Genomic DNA, 16,259 nt, shown 5'->3' with positions numbered 1-16,259 from the left:
CTTCTCTAAGTTATCACATCAGGTGTATTTCCTGGCTTACAGTCCTCATTCCCTAAAGTGCATTCTTATTAGACAATCACCATTTTAGCTTTCAAAGGTAAAGAAAACTAGCATTACTTAAACGTCACACAAGGGTTTTCAGCTACACTTGGCCTAATGAAGGCCGCAGATTGTAGGTGCATGCCCTTGCTGTGTCCAGGGTGCATGCAGCAGCAGAGCTCACAGAACCACCTCAGTCCTGTGACCACCACAGTCCTGCTACCTTTGTCAAGCCTCCCAATGGCTCCTGGAGGGAGTGGTCAGGTCAGAAATGACAGTCACCCAACCATCTCAGCAGCTTCAGGCCCAGAGTCTTCCCTCTGACCGTGACAGAGAACTACTTTGAAATGAATAAAAATGGTGGGTTTTCACTGGATTCACTGCCAGTGAAATACTACTTCCTTTTTAATACTTCCACTCCCCAAGGATGTGCCAACAACACAGAAGCCAATTAAGATGGTAATCTCGGAATTAGGTTACACATAAAATGTTTTCTTGTTAAATCTATTCACTCGTGCACTCAAAAACCACTTCCTGAGGGGCCTATCTGCTAGGCAGTATAATTGTGCTGGGGCTACACAGACTGGAGAGGCAATGAAGGCACTGTGGGTTCCTAGAGGTCAGCAAGCTCAACCCCACAGCCACATCAAGTCCTGTAACTCCTGGGTGCTTCTGCCCTCTCATCTCTAAAGTGGGAACACAGCATTTACCACACTGAGTTCCTATGACAAGTCCACAAGGCAATGCAAGTAAACTGTCTAGCACATAGTAAGACAGCCCCTGATAGCAAAGACTTCCAATTTATAAGGGAAATAGATACCATGAACACAAAATGGATTATTACTCCAACCAGAGGGATGCTGGCAAGAAGTATTTTGGTGTATTATAATTTGAAAATAAACACACGTAAAGTTAAATAAGAACGAGTCCCAGGATATGCCTTCCAAGGGTGCAAGTACTCAGTACCTGGTTTTCAAGGACAATAAGTCCTGAGGGAGTCAGTGAGATCCTGTGCTTGTGAAGGGACAGGAATCCTGCTTGTGCCCTGCTAACTTCGGAGATAAAACAGACTACTTCGCCAAATGCCCAGATGGAAGTCCTAGCATCATCTGACATTGGCCAGGCATGAACACTTGGGACTGGATAAATGTCATGGCAGCACAAATATTCCTTTTTCCTCACTGATTCATCAGGGAAAGAGCTCTGGAGAAGCAAAGGACTCCCTAGTTTCATCACACGATGAGAAGCAGGTTTGGGGTGGGATTCAGGAAAAGTCATATGACCCATCACTCCAACACCCCCAAGTTATTTGTATTACACAGAAGTAGAAGTCACATAAAATCCTGCCTACTGGACAGGGCCACGCTTGAGTCAAGGGAGACATAGTGTGTGGGGATTATTTGCAAAGTCTAACGCCACACACGATGAATTAGGAAACAGAAGTGTGCTCAGTCTTCTCCCAAGACCTCAGGCACTCTACTGGTTCCTCTTCCAGGTCTGGTTCAGAGCTCAGGTAATTGTCCCCTGAAACCACAATTTGGCTGAAAACTCTGAAAAGTCAATCACTTGCTCTTTGCAAACACGAAAAGGAAGTATTAAAGCTTCAGTTTGCTAACTCTACTCCTTTGTTGCTAAGGTGGCCAGCAGGGCAGACTGAAGATAAACGAAGATGTGGTCAATTCTTTTAAGAATTTCACTGCTCTCTGAGAGACAATGCTTTCTCCTGAGATCCCAAGCACCACAGAATTCTCATTTGCAATGTTTGCAAAGCAACTTCACATTCTACAGTGAGCTTTGGACAATCACAGGACTCACTACAGAAGAAAAGAGGGCTAATTTGGAGAAAAGAATATTTCTTAAACGATGCTCAGAATACTGCACTAGGCTTGAGTGGAGTGAGGAAAGCACATTAGTTCTCAGTTAAAGAAATAAAAGGCAAATCACAAATGCTTAGCAAAATAAAATCTCAGAATCTATTTTTTAAATAAAAATCGCCCCTGGCCAGATAGGAGAAGCCTCACGATCGTCCCATTTAACCATCTGGAAATACTTTCTATGTTCAATTTTTGGAAGAGTTAAAAAGAAAGACAAAAAAGACAGCTTTCAAAGGTGAAGAACTCGCTGTGTTTAGCGTTTATAAAAATAGTTAAGAGTCAAAACTATGATTCAGGAGCAAGTTCTTTTAATATAATGTTAGGCAAGCCATCTAACCTCTGTGTTCTTTCTTCCTCTTTTTATAATTACTGCTTATAAGATAATAAAAGCCACAAGTAAAAGTTCCAAAGATCGAGAAGGCAGAAATGTTCATTCTTGTGTCCGTCATTGCTATCTTTAGCTTAACAGTCTGAAAAGCCTTCTGCAAAGCTGAATGATTCTAACCACCAAACTCAGCCATGTAGCAAGCAGTAAACCACAGGATGAAAACCACACCTGACAAGGGAAGGTAAACCAGGTGAACAATGAAACTTTTTCCAGAAATTGCTTTTTTAATTTGTGGAGACTGTCCTAGATTATGTGATTATTAGGAAATGGAAAGTTGTTAAAGTCTCAAAGCATTCATAAACAAGGTACACAGTCCTACTGGGCTGACCAAACTCAAGCACAGTCCAACAGGAAGAAAAGAGTTGGAGCAGCTCTTACAGTGTGGCAAGAAGAGCCAGATTTGCTTTGAAAACACCGTGGAGAGGCGCCTGGGTGGCTCGGTCGGTTAAACATCTGCCTTTGGCTCAGGTCATGATCCCAGAGTCCTGGGATCTGAGTCCACATTGTCAAGTCCATATTGTTGGGCTCCCTGCTCAGGGGAGAGCCTGCTTCTCCCTCTCCTTCTGCCCCTCCCCCCTAGTTGTGTTCTTGCTGTCTCGCTCTGTCAAATAAATAAACAAGTAATCCATAAAAAAGAAAATAAAATGGACCACCACTAACACCACCATATGCAACAAAACAAACCAACCCCACAATGTTGAGCTGTTAAATAAGTAAGTATAAGGAAGTCTGGTTGTATGGGAACATTTTTTGAAATCAAATTCTTTCCAGAAACAGCTTTTGGTTGCTCCTGTTTTGCTGGTGTCCTAAACATACGCTTCATTTTGGTACTCTCTTGGAGGCTAGACCACTGAAAAAAAAAGGGGGGGGGTCTTAAAAGATACTCCTTACCTCCTCTACCCTGAAAAGTCTTAGGAGTGAAACTGCAGTTATCCAGCCACCCTTAATGTTGTTGTCAGCAACATGAACAAGGATTCATTTTGCAAGTCTCTTTTTTAGTAACGAGGTAATATGACCGGCCAAACCTTCTCTCTTTTATAATGCACTTTTTCCCATCAAAAATAATTATTCGAGCCAAATTTACCTTTGTGGGGAGGAGACATTCTTTTTTTTTTTTAAATAGTTTTTTTTTTGTTTGTTTTTTTTTTTTTTTAGATTTTATTTATTAGAGATACAGAGAGAGAGAGAGGCAGAGACACAGGCAGAGGGAGAAGCAGGCTCCATGCAGGGAGCCCGACGTGGGACTCGATCCCCAGTCTCCAGGATCCTGCCCTGGACCAAAGGTAGTACTAAACCGCTGAGCCACCCGGGCTGCCCGGGGAGGAGACATTCTAATCAGACCACTTTTCTACTAACAATATACCTGAGTCATTCACACTGCTATTCCTCTTCGCATAAGCACTGCGAACCACCTGCTCATAAACCTGAGCGCCAATAGTTCTCATGTTGTCCCGGATCAGAATGCCTTGAGCTTGCATCATGAAGAGGTAGGTGTTCACTGCAGAAGACAGAAGGGAAGGGGAAAAAGACGTGAATTCAAAAGCAATCATTAAAACAAAACAAGAAAACAAACATGTTTGGGCTTTCCTTGTTTCTCTCTTTAAAAAAAAAAAACACAAAAAACTTATTTCAGTTCTAAAATCCCAAAATGCCTTACCTCTATTTTTCATACTGGGCTCTATGTTTCCAGGATAACAACATTTCCTGGGTAGCTCAGTTGGACTAAGGGAAATTTCTGTCAGTATTCGGCAGTGTTAGGAGGAAAATCCAAACAAAACCCATAAATTAAAAAAGCTATATTCCACCAAGTCTTCAAATATCCAGTCTGTATCCCAGCACTGTGATCACAAAACCTTTATGGATTGATTAAAACAAGTATTAAAAACAATCTCATCTCACTTTAAGTTTACTTCCCCAGTGCTCACTGGCTATCCTCAGAGAAAGGAAAGCAATGATCGTTCTGCCTACTAGAAACATCTAGGTCCAGATCTGGTCTCGGCCCTAAAATCCAAAGCAACGGGAAGAGAACAGACAGTTTGGTCCCAGTGTCAATTGAAACACACTCCCTTTATAATATATACAAATACTGAACTATTACGTTGTACACCCGAGACAAATACGTCAACTATACTTCAATAAAAGCAAAACAGAACAAAAAATTCATTCTTAAACACATGATTATTCAGCTTAACAGTCCAATCATTGTCATCCCTAGGGAAGGAACTCCCTAGGGAAGGAACTCCACTTGAGTTTTTCTGAAGTGTCTCTGAGATGTGAAATGAGGAAGTCAAAAAGATGACTCAGTAGAGTTCCTGTATTCCCCCTTCCAATCTCAAACACCATGCCACCCATTTTCAAGGAGCTGTAAGGTTTTAAAAGACGGCTTCCTACCCAGCCATTCTAATCTACCCACTTTTCTCTTCACCACTGTAAAAAGGGGGCGTGTCTTACAGGGGTGGCATATTCACAAATCCAAACTCTGGTGTGCGCTGGAGATAATCTGGACGGTTGGCTGCCCTCCAACCAGGCCTCAGGCAGATATGCTACCAACAACCTGGGCCACTCTGCCAGACTTGATACACATGGCCTCAGGCTGTCCTGGCTCTTCCACAAGACATATTTTATTGACACCACTTCATCAGTATTATCACAGTGTCCTGTACACAATGCGCAGTAAATAATGACTAAATGGATGAACCCTAGATGTCAATTTACTTTATTTCAAGCTACTGTGTTTGGTGCTTGTACTGGTGACAGGGGTGGGGATGGGGACAGACCAACTGGCAAAACGCTCCATGAAAACCCCAGGTTGCCCACATTAAACAGGGACATAAACCTAAGGATAGCAATGATCTCTAAGGTATATCCTGAGCCATAAAATAATAAAAGACAAGTCAATGTTCATAATGCTCTCAGAACCAAGGTAGTTTCAAAGTAGGCCTTGCAGCAACTGGAAGACAACCATAGGTCAATTTCTGGCAGGGGCAGAGTAGAGATCAGATAAGAGTATTTATTCTCTATGGCCAGGAAAGTTATGGGAAAAGATAGCTCCAAATGCTTAAAAAAAAAATTCTGTGAAGCCAGTAAAAAGCAAGAGCCACATCTCAGTTTTTATCTACAGCAGATAGCACAGTGCCTGGTCACAGGGGTAAGACAGTCTAGAAATATCCCTAAACAGAAGATATAAACTCCATCCAGTATCGAATTTCTAATTTTTTTTTTTAACATTTGGGCTACAAAGTAAGTACATTATACATATTACATATAACTGCCCTGAAATCTTCCTTCTATCCCCAACATAATACTAAACTAGCTGTCTTCAAGAATATGAAAACAAGGGCAGCCCGAGTGGCTCAGCGGTTTAGCGTTGCCTTCAGCCCAGGGCGTGATCCTGGAGACCCAGGATGGAGTCCCGTTTCGGGCTCCGTGCATGGAGGCTGCTTCTCCCTCTGCCTGTGTCTCTGCCTCTCTCTCTCTCACGAATAAATAAATAAAATCTTTTAAAAAAAAAGAATATGGAAATATTTATTTATTTATTAAAGATTTTATTTATTTATTCGTGAGAGAGAGAGAGGCAGAGACACAGGCAGAGGGAGAAGCAATCTCCATGCAGGGAGCCCAATGTGGGACTCGATCCTGGGTCTCCAGGATTACACCTTGGGCTAAAGGCAGGTGCTAAACCTCTGAACCACCCAGGGATCCCCGAAACAAATATTAAACATTTCATGTAAGGCTGTTAGCTGGGCACTGCAAAAAATATACCACTTCCCTTCCTCTAAAGTTCAGTCTTCTTCATACTTTTATCTTCTGCACTGCAAAGGACACTGCTGTTGGCTCCTCTTTTAAATTCTCCACCCCTACCCTACTTTTTGAAGATTTATTCATTTATTTGAGAGAGCCAGCGAGCAAGCAGGGGGAGGGGCAGAAGGAGAGGGAAAAGCAGATTCCCCACTGAGCACGAAGACAAACACAGGGCTCAAGTCCAGGACCCCCGAGATCATGACCTGAGATGAGGCCAAGAGCCATCCAGGCGCTCCCTCCCTCTATTCTGGAATCCCAAGTGGGGCCCATGAATTTGCACTTGCATCAAGCTCATAAGTGATACCAATGTGGAGGGTCTGAGGACATTTCCAGAACGATGGCTCTAGAGAACTTCAGCTACATAATAAATAATGAGTAAAATTGAGCCCTTAATTATGTAATTCTTTATTTCATTTAATCCTCATAATTATTCTAAGAGGCCAGTAATACTATTCAATTTACAATTTCTAGATCTCAGGTTCTCCATGCAGCTTCACCAAGGTCAGCTGAGCAATGGACCTTGCACCAGGTATATCTATGCTCAAAGGACTAAGCTCTAAGACCTCGCTCATCCCTCAAAGATTTCAGGTACCCACATGGTCTACACGATTATTGCTAAGAAGGCAGTCTTTATCTCCTCCACAAAGGTGCCAGATGGATCTTTCTTAATTACAGATTTATCCATGCTGCTCCTGCTCAAAAGCCTTCCATCCAGGGGCTTCCGCTCCCCTGTCTGCCATGCAAATCTCATTAATTCTTCAACCCCCAGTTTACATATATCTTCGGTCCTCCTCAAATTTCTGCAGTACTGTTACAGATTATTAAAAAATGTGCCTTTTGTTTATATTTTGTCTTAGTTGGCTGTCTCACATGTTAGGGTTGTCATTCAATTAACAAATGTACATAAACCACCTATTTATGCTCTTTCTGATTATCTACAGGAATTAGCACAATGCTGAAAAAAATAAAAGGGTGAGGAAGAAAATAAACACAAATTCATAGCCTCAGGATTGGACGGGATTGTGAAGAATACTTTTCAACACCTTTAATGCTTCCACACCAACCCCACAACCATGCCTTCCAAGAAGACTGAGTCAGTATGTAAAATACAGCCGTCTTCGAAGAAAATCCTACTTTGGGTTGGTTCCAAAATGTTTCCCAATCACTTTTACCCACTGGTTCTCATTCCACCTCTTGACAGAACAGTCAAATCCCTTTCTCCCGCCTGGGATAGCCCAAGACAGCATTTTCAATTTCCCTCCACCCACCTAACCCGGCCCCGCCTCCCAAGGCTAGGCAGCCCCTCGTCCTTGGTGTGCCCCTCCTCCACATCCTGGCTGCTGGCCTGGGGATACTGGCCCGGCAGTCTTCACTTGACAAGAAGTGGTGCCATGCTCACAGAGCAGTCCAGGTGCAGGCTGATGCGCCCAGAAACAAGCAGGACCACCAGCAACCCTCTTCCATTTGTTACAGAGTGGTCCACTAGACCCCCTTTTGGTGATTCACAATGCAGGATAATACAAGGCTTAAGAAATTCTACACCAGAGATGTTCAACTATCTAAAACCAGTCACGTCCCAAACCAGCCCTACTTCCTCCAGATGATTAAGCAACATCAAGTGATTCCATGCAGAATTTTGGGAAATTCTGTTTTAGACATTTCTATTAACAGAATTTAGAAGTTGCCATTATTTGTGGGTAATCAACTGATAATTGCTGAATGTCCTGGATAAACAGCAGTCACACCGAATCATATTAAGCTTGCTGGAGGCAAAAATCCTCCATTCTTTCTAAATATGGGCTGCTAAAGCTGCCTCTTTCGTCTTTTGTGCTCAGGCATTTGGTTATAAGGATCAAACCGCAGAACCTTACAAATATCCCCATTAAAAGTCCTGTTACTAAATTGGCATGTGGATCCGGCCTAAGCTAGGAAGTTCATATGCACACACATTGCTTTTGATCTAAATTATCTCATTTAAAATTCACATCTTTGTAAGGTAGATATCATCTTGATTTTTTATTTTAGATAAGGAAGCCAAGTCCTCCATAAGTCATTTACCCAAGGTCACATGGTCAGTGAAGTAAAAAAAACAGAGACAAGTGACATCATTTTGAAGTTTTTGGGAAAACAGTACTTTCCAATAATATGGTCTCTATCATTGGTTGCTGAATCACAGCTGAAAAAAAAAACCACCCTAATTTAAATTGGCACACACTTGTTAAGTCCTTCATTGTGTCAACAAGTATCTACCGAGCACCTGCTTTCCTGGGTACTTTTTACAGGCAGTACTGGCCACAGGGGGCCAAGGAAAAGTAAGACAACACAGAATAAGGTACAGACACAAATATGAAATTATAAAGCAGGGTGATAAATGCTAAAATAACATTTACTACAAATTCAGGCTTACCAATTACTTTCTTACACTTCCACAAGAAACCGTAATTACTATCCAGCCCCAGTATCTAGGTTGAGGGACCTCTCATGACCATAATGCAGTGGAGAAAAATAAGCTCCATTCAGGTTTACATAATTGGAAATTTCCATCCAGGTGCCAATGTAAGCAGCCTTGGGCCATGGCATTAACTGAAGCGTTTCTGGGAGCAAAGCCCTGGGTCTCCTTAACCGGAAGACATACTCTACTTTCCATTAGAATTCCGGTCAGCCTCCATATCCACATGAATCAGGTAAATGATTTTCACTTGAACACACATAGTAATAAATGACTCTGACTTATAAAATTCCTCACAAGATAATGGGACCTAACATTCCAGATTAGGGGCAAAATAATTTGAGGAAAAGACAAAATTACAAGATTCTCTATACTTAGAGATTTCATAATTTTTTAACCTAAAAATGTGTATTCTTAATGTTTGTTACATCTGGCTTGGTAAGCTAAAAGCAGAAAAAGAAAGTCATTCTTTTCCTGACCACTCTTAAAGATCTGTGTCTTACCCTCAAATACACAAACACCCAACATGCACACATGCATGTACACACACCAACAGCCCAATCTAACGTCCCTTCTTTATTTTCCCACCTGACATACTACACATTTTCTTATTTGCCATTCTACTGTTATTTCCTCACTAGAATGTGAGTTCCATGAGTGCAAGGAGCTATGCCCCTGGTGGCTAGAACAGTGTGTCTGGAACATAGAAGATGTAGAACCAATATGTGAATAATTGAGTTAGGACACTAAACAATTGAGTCTTCTGAACTAAGCTGTGCCCAAGAAGACATAGGTTTGGGATTCCAAGTCCTTCTCTTGTATTAGCTCCTTCTCCTTTATGGGAGAAATCCAAAATGTCGTTCCCCAACCTATTCCTAAGAAAAGTTAAGCAATTCCTTTTTATTAATTCAGCATAGCCACTACATAGATTAATTTTCCCCCCAAAGGTGTTCTCTGGTACTCTCCCTCCTCACAAAGTTTTTTTTCATGTTCCTTAATATAATGCACAAGTTTATTCGAAACCTTATACGACAGGGACAACTGACATCTGTCAGTTAAGCGTCCGACTCTTGGTTTCAGCTCAGATTATGATCTCATTGGTAGAGATCAAGCCCTCCATGGGGCTTCTTGTTCAGCAGGGAGTCTGCTTGAAGATTCTCCCCCTGCCCCTCTCCCCACTTGCATGCACACACACTCTCTCTCAAAAATAAATAAATAAATCTTTAAAAAACCACAACAAAACCTTGTACAACATTATTTATAATAATAATAAAAAAAACCACTGGGAAAAACCTAAATGTTCATCCAAAAAAGATTGGTTGAAAAAATTACTGTACATTCATATGATAAAGCACTATGAGGCCATAAAGAGTGAGGAACCATTAAAAATAGCTCCAAACTGGAAAGAACCTACAAGTCCATCTACAGTAGAACAAATTAAAAATGTGTAGCTTATCTGAATCTTGGAATACTATATAGCGACCAGAATGAACAGTCTGTATGCAACCACACTGATCTCTCATACATCCTGTAGAACAAAGACATCAAAAAACACATGGTATTATTCCATTTACATAAAGTCTAAACAACTAGTCTACAGTGTAAGAAAAGTCAGGAGAATAGGTATCTCTGGAGTGGGCAGTGGAGAAAGAGGGCTTTGGTATTTTTTTTTTTTTTTATTTCTTGACCTGGGCACTGGTTACACAAGCGTGTTCATTTCATAAGAATTCATCAAGCTGTTCACTTATTTGTGAACATTTTAATAAGTATGTTATATTTCCATAAAATTTACCCCCTCCAAAAAAACCCAAAAAGAATGAAGAAAATCTGTGAACCAAATTCCAAGGTTATCTTTTTAAATGAAAAAAAGCAAAGAGCGCTAATAGTGTGCAAGCACACATGTGTGTGCTGTTTCAGCAACGAGGTGAAATTTTATACACTCACACATTTTTATAAAAAGAAGCATACAAAAGGCAAACCAGGTAAAACACTCATTATACATCTGTTATGTGCCAAGAACTGCCCTCTGCTCTGTGGATAAAAAGTTAACTATAAATAAGATACAGTCCTTGTGATTATCTGCAGTGCAGGACCCAGACAAGGAAACCAGCAACTAGTCATGTTTCCAAGGGACAGGAGAGTAGCTACTATATCATACTGTGAGGGCAAGGTTGGAAAAACACTCTCAAGAAGAAGGAGAGTCTAGGGTAGGTCATAAAAGAAGAGTGCAGAACAGGCTGGGGAACAGCACCCATGAGGATGAACGGGCATCAAGGGAGAAAGTGCACCTGAGGACTGAAAAGCAGTTCAGTACGCTGGACTGAGGATATGTATAGCGAAAATGTGAGATGAGGCTAGAAAAACAAAGGGTGCCAAGATTACAAAGGGCTTTGTGTGCTATATTTAGGGGCTTGACATTGAAGAAATAGTCTAGGATCAGATTTCAGGTGGGCCAACTAGTAGGTATCAATCAAAACAAGCAAATTCACCCCTACTCACTTTCATGGCTTCAGATAAAGAGCTGATATTTTTAGTATCTAGACCTAAGTTCCTTAAGCAAAGGAAGGAAGTTCTTTGGATGAACTGAGGGTGTGTGTGCGTGTGTGTGTGTGTGTGTGTGTGTGTAGAATCCCACTTGGTTACTAAAAGTTGCGTGTCCGAATTTTACAAAAGCCCTATTTTCGATCTACATGAAGCAGCAGGAGGAATATCCTGTCTGCCAAATTTAGAGCCAGCAGATGGAGTAAAGATGTCAAGATTGAAAGCCAGGGACCATTCATACCAACCACAGTGGGAGAGCTGGGGTGGAGAGAGGGCTTTTGACAGGCAGCAAAGGTGCTGCTTCACATTTGAGTGGGCTGCCAAGCGCCCTGTCCTTCCCCTGGATGAGCTCACACCAGGCTTCTCTGTTCTGCCCACCCCTACAGACCACGCAAGGTGTGATCTATAACAGTTGTCAAGTACATTCCAGGAAAACACTGCAACAAATCCATGAGCTAGGGTTGTATGCCATGTCCACGCTCTCAAAATAAAATAAAGGATGGGGAGAGAGAGAGAATGTAAAGAGAATAGAAGCAGAAAAGGAATAACTAGAGAACAGGAAGGCTGCTCACTTCCTCTCCCTTCCTCCACAGACAAGAAAGGATACAAATTAAGGGGAAAGAAACAAAGATCAGACATGCATCATAGGAGTCTTGGACTTGAGTTTTGCCATGCCAGAGTATCTGCAAAACCTGCACTACCATTTTTGACCAATATTTTCCGAGAAAAACCAGAGCCTGAAAAACGACTCATTTCTACGAGCAAAAACAGAGATTAACAGTCTTCACTGCTCTGCACAGAGGTGCTCTGTAAAAAATGCAGTCACTTATTCTGCTTATAAAGAGCTGGCTCCCTGGGAGAAGTAATACACTTACCGAGCAACTGTGTGTCAGCACTTTCTCAAATACCTGTGTCACTTCATTTCCTCCTCACACTAAATCCAGGTAGGTAACCACACCCTCATTTTTAAATTATTTATTTATTTATTTTAATTTTTTTTCACACCCTCATTTTATAGATGGGGGGACTCAGGCCTGGAAAAGGAACCTGTGTATAGCCAAGATCTGTCTCCAGAGTCCAAGTTTTTTTTAAAAAATACTATGTTCTATCAACTTCTCAGATTCTCAAATGTCTAGAAGTCCCTTGACTGCACAGCTATTGTTCCCATACTTTGCTTACTGATTCCTTTTATTTGGATCCTCAGTGTCAATATACTTGACTGGCTCCCAATATCACACTTCCATAGTGGGTGTCAATGCTTATCATATATGGTATGGTGCACCCCTAACATTTTATTAAGTTTTATAAAAATGTAGTAAGTCTGAGGCTATACTATGAATCCTGAATTTTTTGCATTTCAGATCTACTTAAAATGTTGGCGGCTTATACTCTACACTGAGAGATATTAAGATCCATGTTTGCAAGTGCACAGTGATACATATTTAAGAAAGAAAACAAACCTGCTTTGTCTTTTTTTTTAAGATGCAAGGTATTTTTTTCAGGGCACCTGGGTGACTCCAATGGTTAAGCCTCCAACTCTTGATTTCAGCTCAGGTCGTAATCTTGGGGTTGTGAGAGAGAGCCTGGCGTGGGCCTCCACACTGAGCGTGGAGCCTGCTTAATTAAGAGATCCCTGGGTGGCTCAGCGGTTTATCGCCTGACTTCGGCTCAGGGTATAATCCTGGAGTCCTGGGATGGAGTCCTGGGATGGGAAGTCCCCCCATCGGGCTCCCTGCATGGGGCCTGCTTCTCCCTCTGCCTGTGTCTCTGCCTCTCCTTCTCTCTGTGTCTCTCATGAATGAATAAATAAATATTAAAAAAAAAAAAAAAAAGAAAAAAGAAATCAAGGAATTTTTTTGACAAAAAAATTACAGCCTTTGGCACATCTATATTAATGTTCAGGAGCAACTGTGTGGCAATTTTCAAACAGAAAAGTATTTAAAGAAAACTGTGTTTTGGGGGAAGACATTAAGAGAGTGAAGAACCCCCAAAATCATTTGGGGGAAAATTTCACTCAACAAGTTTTTTGCTTTCCTAGTTCTTCCCATCTGAGGCAGAAAAACCACCAAGTGAATCTCAGAGAGTTCTGTTTTCCACCCTCCCTAGTTATTATTCCCAGCTATTGAAAAAAAAAAAAACCCAAGTGGTAAAAATTAACAACTATGAAATACTCTGTAAACATTTCCACTGACCTGTTAGTCTATTGTCTGTTAAATTATTAAACTGTACATGAGATTAGAAATGAAAATTCTGCCTAAACAGATATTAACTAGCCGAGTAGCCTAAGGCAATCACTTCAGCTTCAGCTTTGTCTTCTTCCCCCAGATTCTTTTTTTTTTTTAAGATTTTATTTATTTATTCATGAGAGAGACAGAGAGAGAGAGGCAGAGACAGGCAGAGGGAGAAGCGGGCTCCATGCAGGGAGCCCAACATGGGACTCGATCCTGGGTCTCCAGGATCATGCCCTGGGCTGAAGGCAGCGCTAAACTGCTGAGCCACCCGGGCTGCCTTCCCCCAGATTCTTAACAGCATGATTACCAACCTCTGCAAGTACATACCCACAGGAGGGGCTCAGCCAACACAGAGGCCCCAGTCCTGCACTGTGTAACCTGCATGAAATCCTGGGTCAGAGAAAACCATACATTACCCTTCTGGCACTGCAGCCACCCTGGCCCTGCCCTGGGGGTAAAGCTGTAGAGAGGGACCAATAGGGCAACATGGCAGCTACTCCAGGCAAAGGTTCTGCCCACCTCTCGGGCCTCACCTCATGGCCAGGCAGGACCACTCTTCCGTCTGAATGTGCTCTGGTGATACTTGCTCATACTAAAGCTTTCATGGCCCATTTCATAGCTTTTCCCGATATCATCCCACCCACCCACCCACCCCCGGATTAGAATGGTCTTGGCTCTTTTCTAATTAATACATAAACTCTTATCCATGACCCCATACATCTGAGCAGGGCTCTTCCAGCAGGCTGAATGCACCTTATGAGTACAGACTGTCTTATTTTTTTTTTCAATCTATAATGTCTGATAAATAGACACTTGGCTATTAAATTAATGAATTACAGCCCAGCACACAGCACGCTGTTATGGCCATTTGGTGGAGGTGACCTGTTTTCTAAAGCCAGATATATACTGGCTTTTCTGCAACCACACCACAAAGATTCAGCCAGAAAAGGGCAGAGTGAAACTTACTACACTTAACTAACTTCGCTGGTGTAAGTGCAAATTGGTATAACCTTTCGGAAAAACTATTTGCAAGTTCAACAAAGAGCCATAAAAATGCTCATATCTTCTGATCTCACAATTTCAGGAAACTATTCCAAATATGAGGACATTCTTTGCACAAAGTCTTATTAAATTATTTCTAAAGGCAAAACTTTGGAAAACAACTCAAAAGCAACAGTAAAATAATGGAGAATTTAACTGTGATTCATACACTTGACAGGATCTTATACAGCTTTAAAAAGCTATGAAACTTTATAAACACAACAAATGTACAACACCTAGCACAGACTACCACACTTAACATGAAAAGAATTGTTACATTATGGTAATTAGTGCTAAATAATAAGCATATGCATGAGGCTGGAAGCAAGGTTACTCATGTGCTTAGGTGTTAGTAGTATGTGAATTGACTTTTACTTTCTTCTGTTTCCACACCTTTTCTCTACAACAGTTCTATATATATCTATATATATATATACAGATATAGATATCTATATCTATATAGATTTAATTATACAAAAAAAGACTCCTCTAGCAGGATTGGATAATTTATCTGACAATAGACATTAATAAACAAAACATTCACAATTTCATTCTTTAACTGTCAGGCTGGGTGGGGGGGCAGGGGAGCAGGTTCATAAAGTATGCAGCTGTCATACTTGGATTCTCTCCACATCAACATTCTATTCTAGAAAGGTTGTCAATAATGGGCACTTGTCAGGACACCTGGGTGGCTCAGTGGTTGGGCTCCTGCCTTCGGCTCAGGTCATGATCCTGGGATCCGGGATCGAGTCCTTCATCGGGCTCTCTGTGGGGAGCCTGTTTCTCCCTCTGCCTGTGTCTCTACCTCTCTGTGTGTGTCTCTCATGAATAAATAAATAAAATCTTAAAAAAAAAAATGCCACTTGTCAAGTCCTCCCTACCTTGAAGCCCAGAAGAGCTTCTCAAGATCAGAAATGTCTACAGAAACCAAGAATCTACATATTGACAAGGGGTTCTAGTTTTCGGTCTTTGGGAGTGAAGCATACATCTACTGCACACATGACAGATATGACTGGAAAAGAAAAGCCCTCGTGAAAATCTTCCTTCTAAGGAAGAAGGTAGAGGGGAAACTCGACTGGAGAGGCCAGCAACACTGGTTTGAGTCCTGTCCCTGGTTGGCTCTGTGGTTGCTTTTCTCAATCTGTCCAAGCAAGCCTTGACCCCATCATGGATACATAGGAGGTCCATAGATAAAAATATATCACAAGCATTCAAAATATAAGGTGATATCATATTGAAAACTTCTGATTCTTCTCACTTCCCTTTGGACCTTGAGGGTCACTGAACTGCAAAGCCTCCTCACATTCAAAATCTCACAATTTTAAGTGTTTTCTCCTTTTTTCACAAATGGACAGATTTCCATTTGTTTGCCTTCCTTCCTCTCCCTGTCTATAGCTGGTTAGGGTTTGACTGCCTTACACTGTTGGCCTTCATTTCTAGAACAATGGTGCTTCAGCTCCCTTCATGATAAAGCTGGAGGGCCCCTAAATGGATGGGAAAGCACATTCCCAGAGCCACTTCCTTCTCCATACATGCCAGTCAGGACATAATACTGGAGTTCCTTACAACGAACAAGGGTCATAAAAGGGCTCCTGATTTTCTGATTTCCTCTCTCATCCTGCTGAAAAATTACATTTTAGTGATGATTTAAAAGAATGCAATTCTATAACAAGGAGTTGAATCTCTTTACCTCTGAAATACTATCTGCCTACAACTAAGTTTCTCCTATCTTTTTGCAAATATGAAACATAAGATTTTAGGATGAAGCTAGAAGTTGCTTGCATTTTCAAGACTGATAATAATGGGAGCATCTGGGTGGTTCAGTCAGTTAGGCTTCTGACTCTTCATCTTAGCTCAGGTCTTGATCTCAGGGTCATTGAGTTCAAGCCCTGAGC

General features: G+C 41.5%; 1 protein-coding gene across 2 annotated transcripts in view; it reads right to left on the bottom strand.

Moving 5' to 3' along the window:
- Window positions 1-16,259, bottom strand: part of B4GALT5 (beta-1,4-galactosyltransferase 5) — a 74,811-nt gene that overhangs the window by 16,748 nt on the left and 41,804 nt on the right. For both annotated transcript variants that reach the window (XM_055305515.1, XM_055305524.1), the window contains exon 2: window positions 3,665-3,799. In XM_055305515.1, coding sequence (XP_055161490.1) covers window positions 3,665-3,799 — 135 coding nt within the window. The remainder of the gene's footprint in view (window positions 1-3,664; window positions 3,800-16,259) is intronic.

The sequence above is a fragment of the Nyctereutes procyonoides genome, unplaced genomic scaffold (genome assembly GCF_905146905.1).
Source record: "Nyctereutes procyonoides isolate TBG_1078 unplaced genomic scaffold, NYPRO_anot_genome, whole genome shotgun sequence".
Lineage (NCBI taxonomy): Eukaryota > Metazoa > Chordata > Mammalia > Carnivora > Canidae > Nyctereutes > Nyctereutes procyonoides.
Note: the sequence above shows the minus strand (reverse complement) of the source record. Positions and strands in the feature narration are given on the sequence as shown.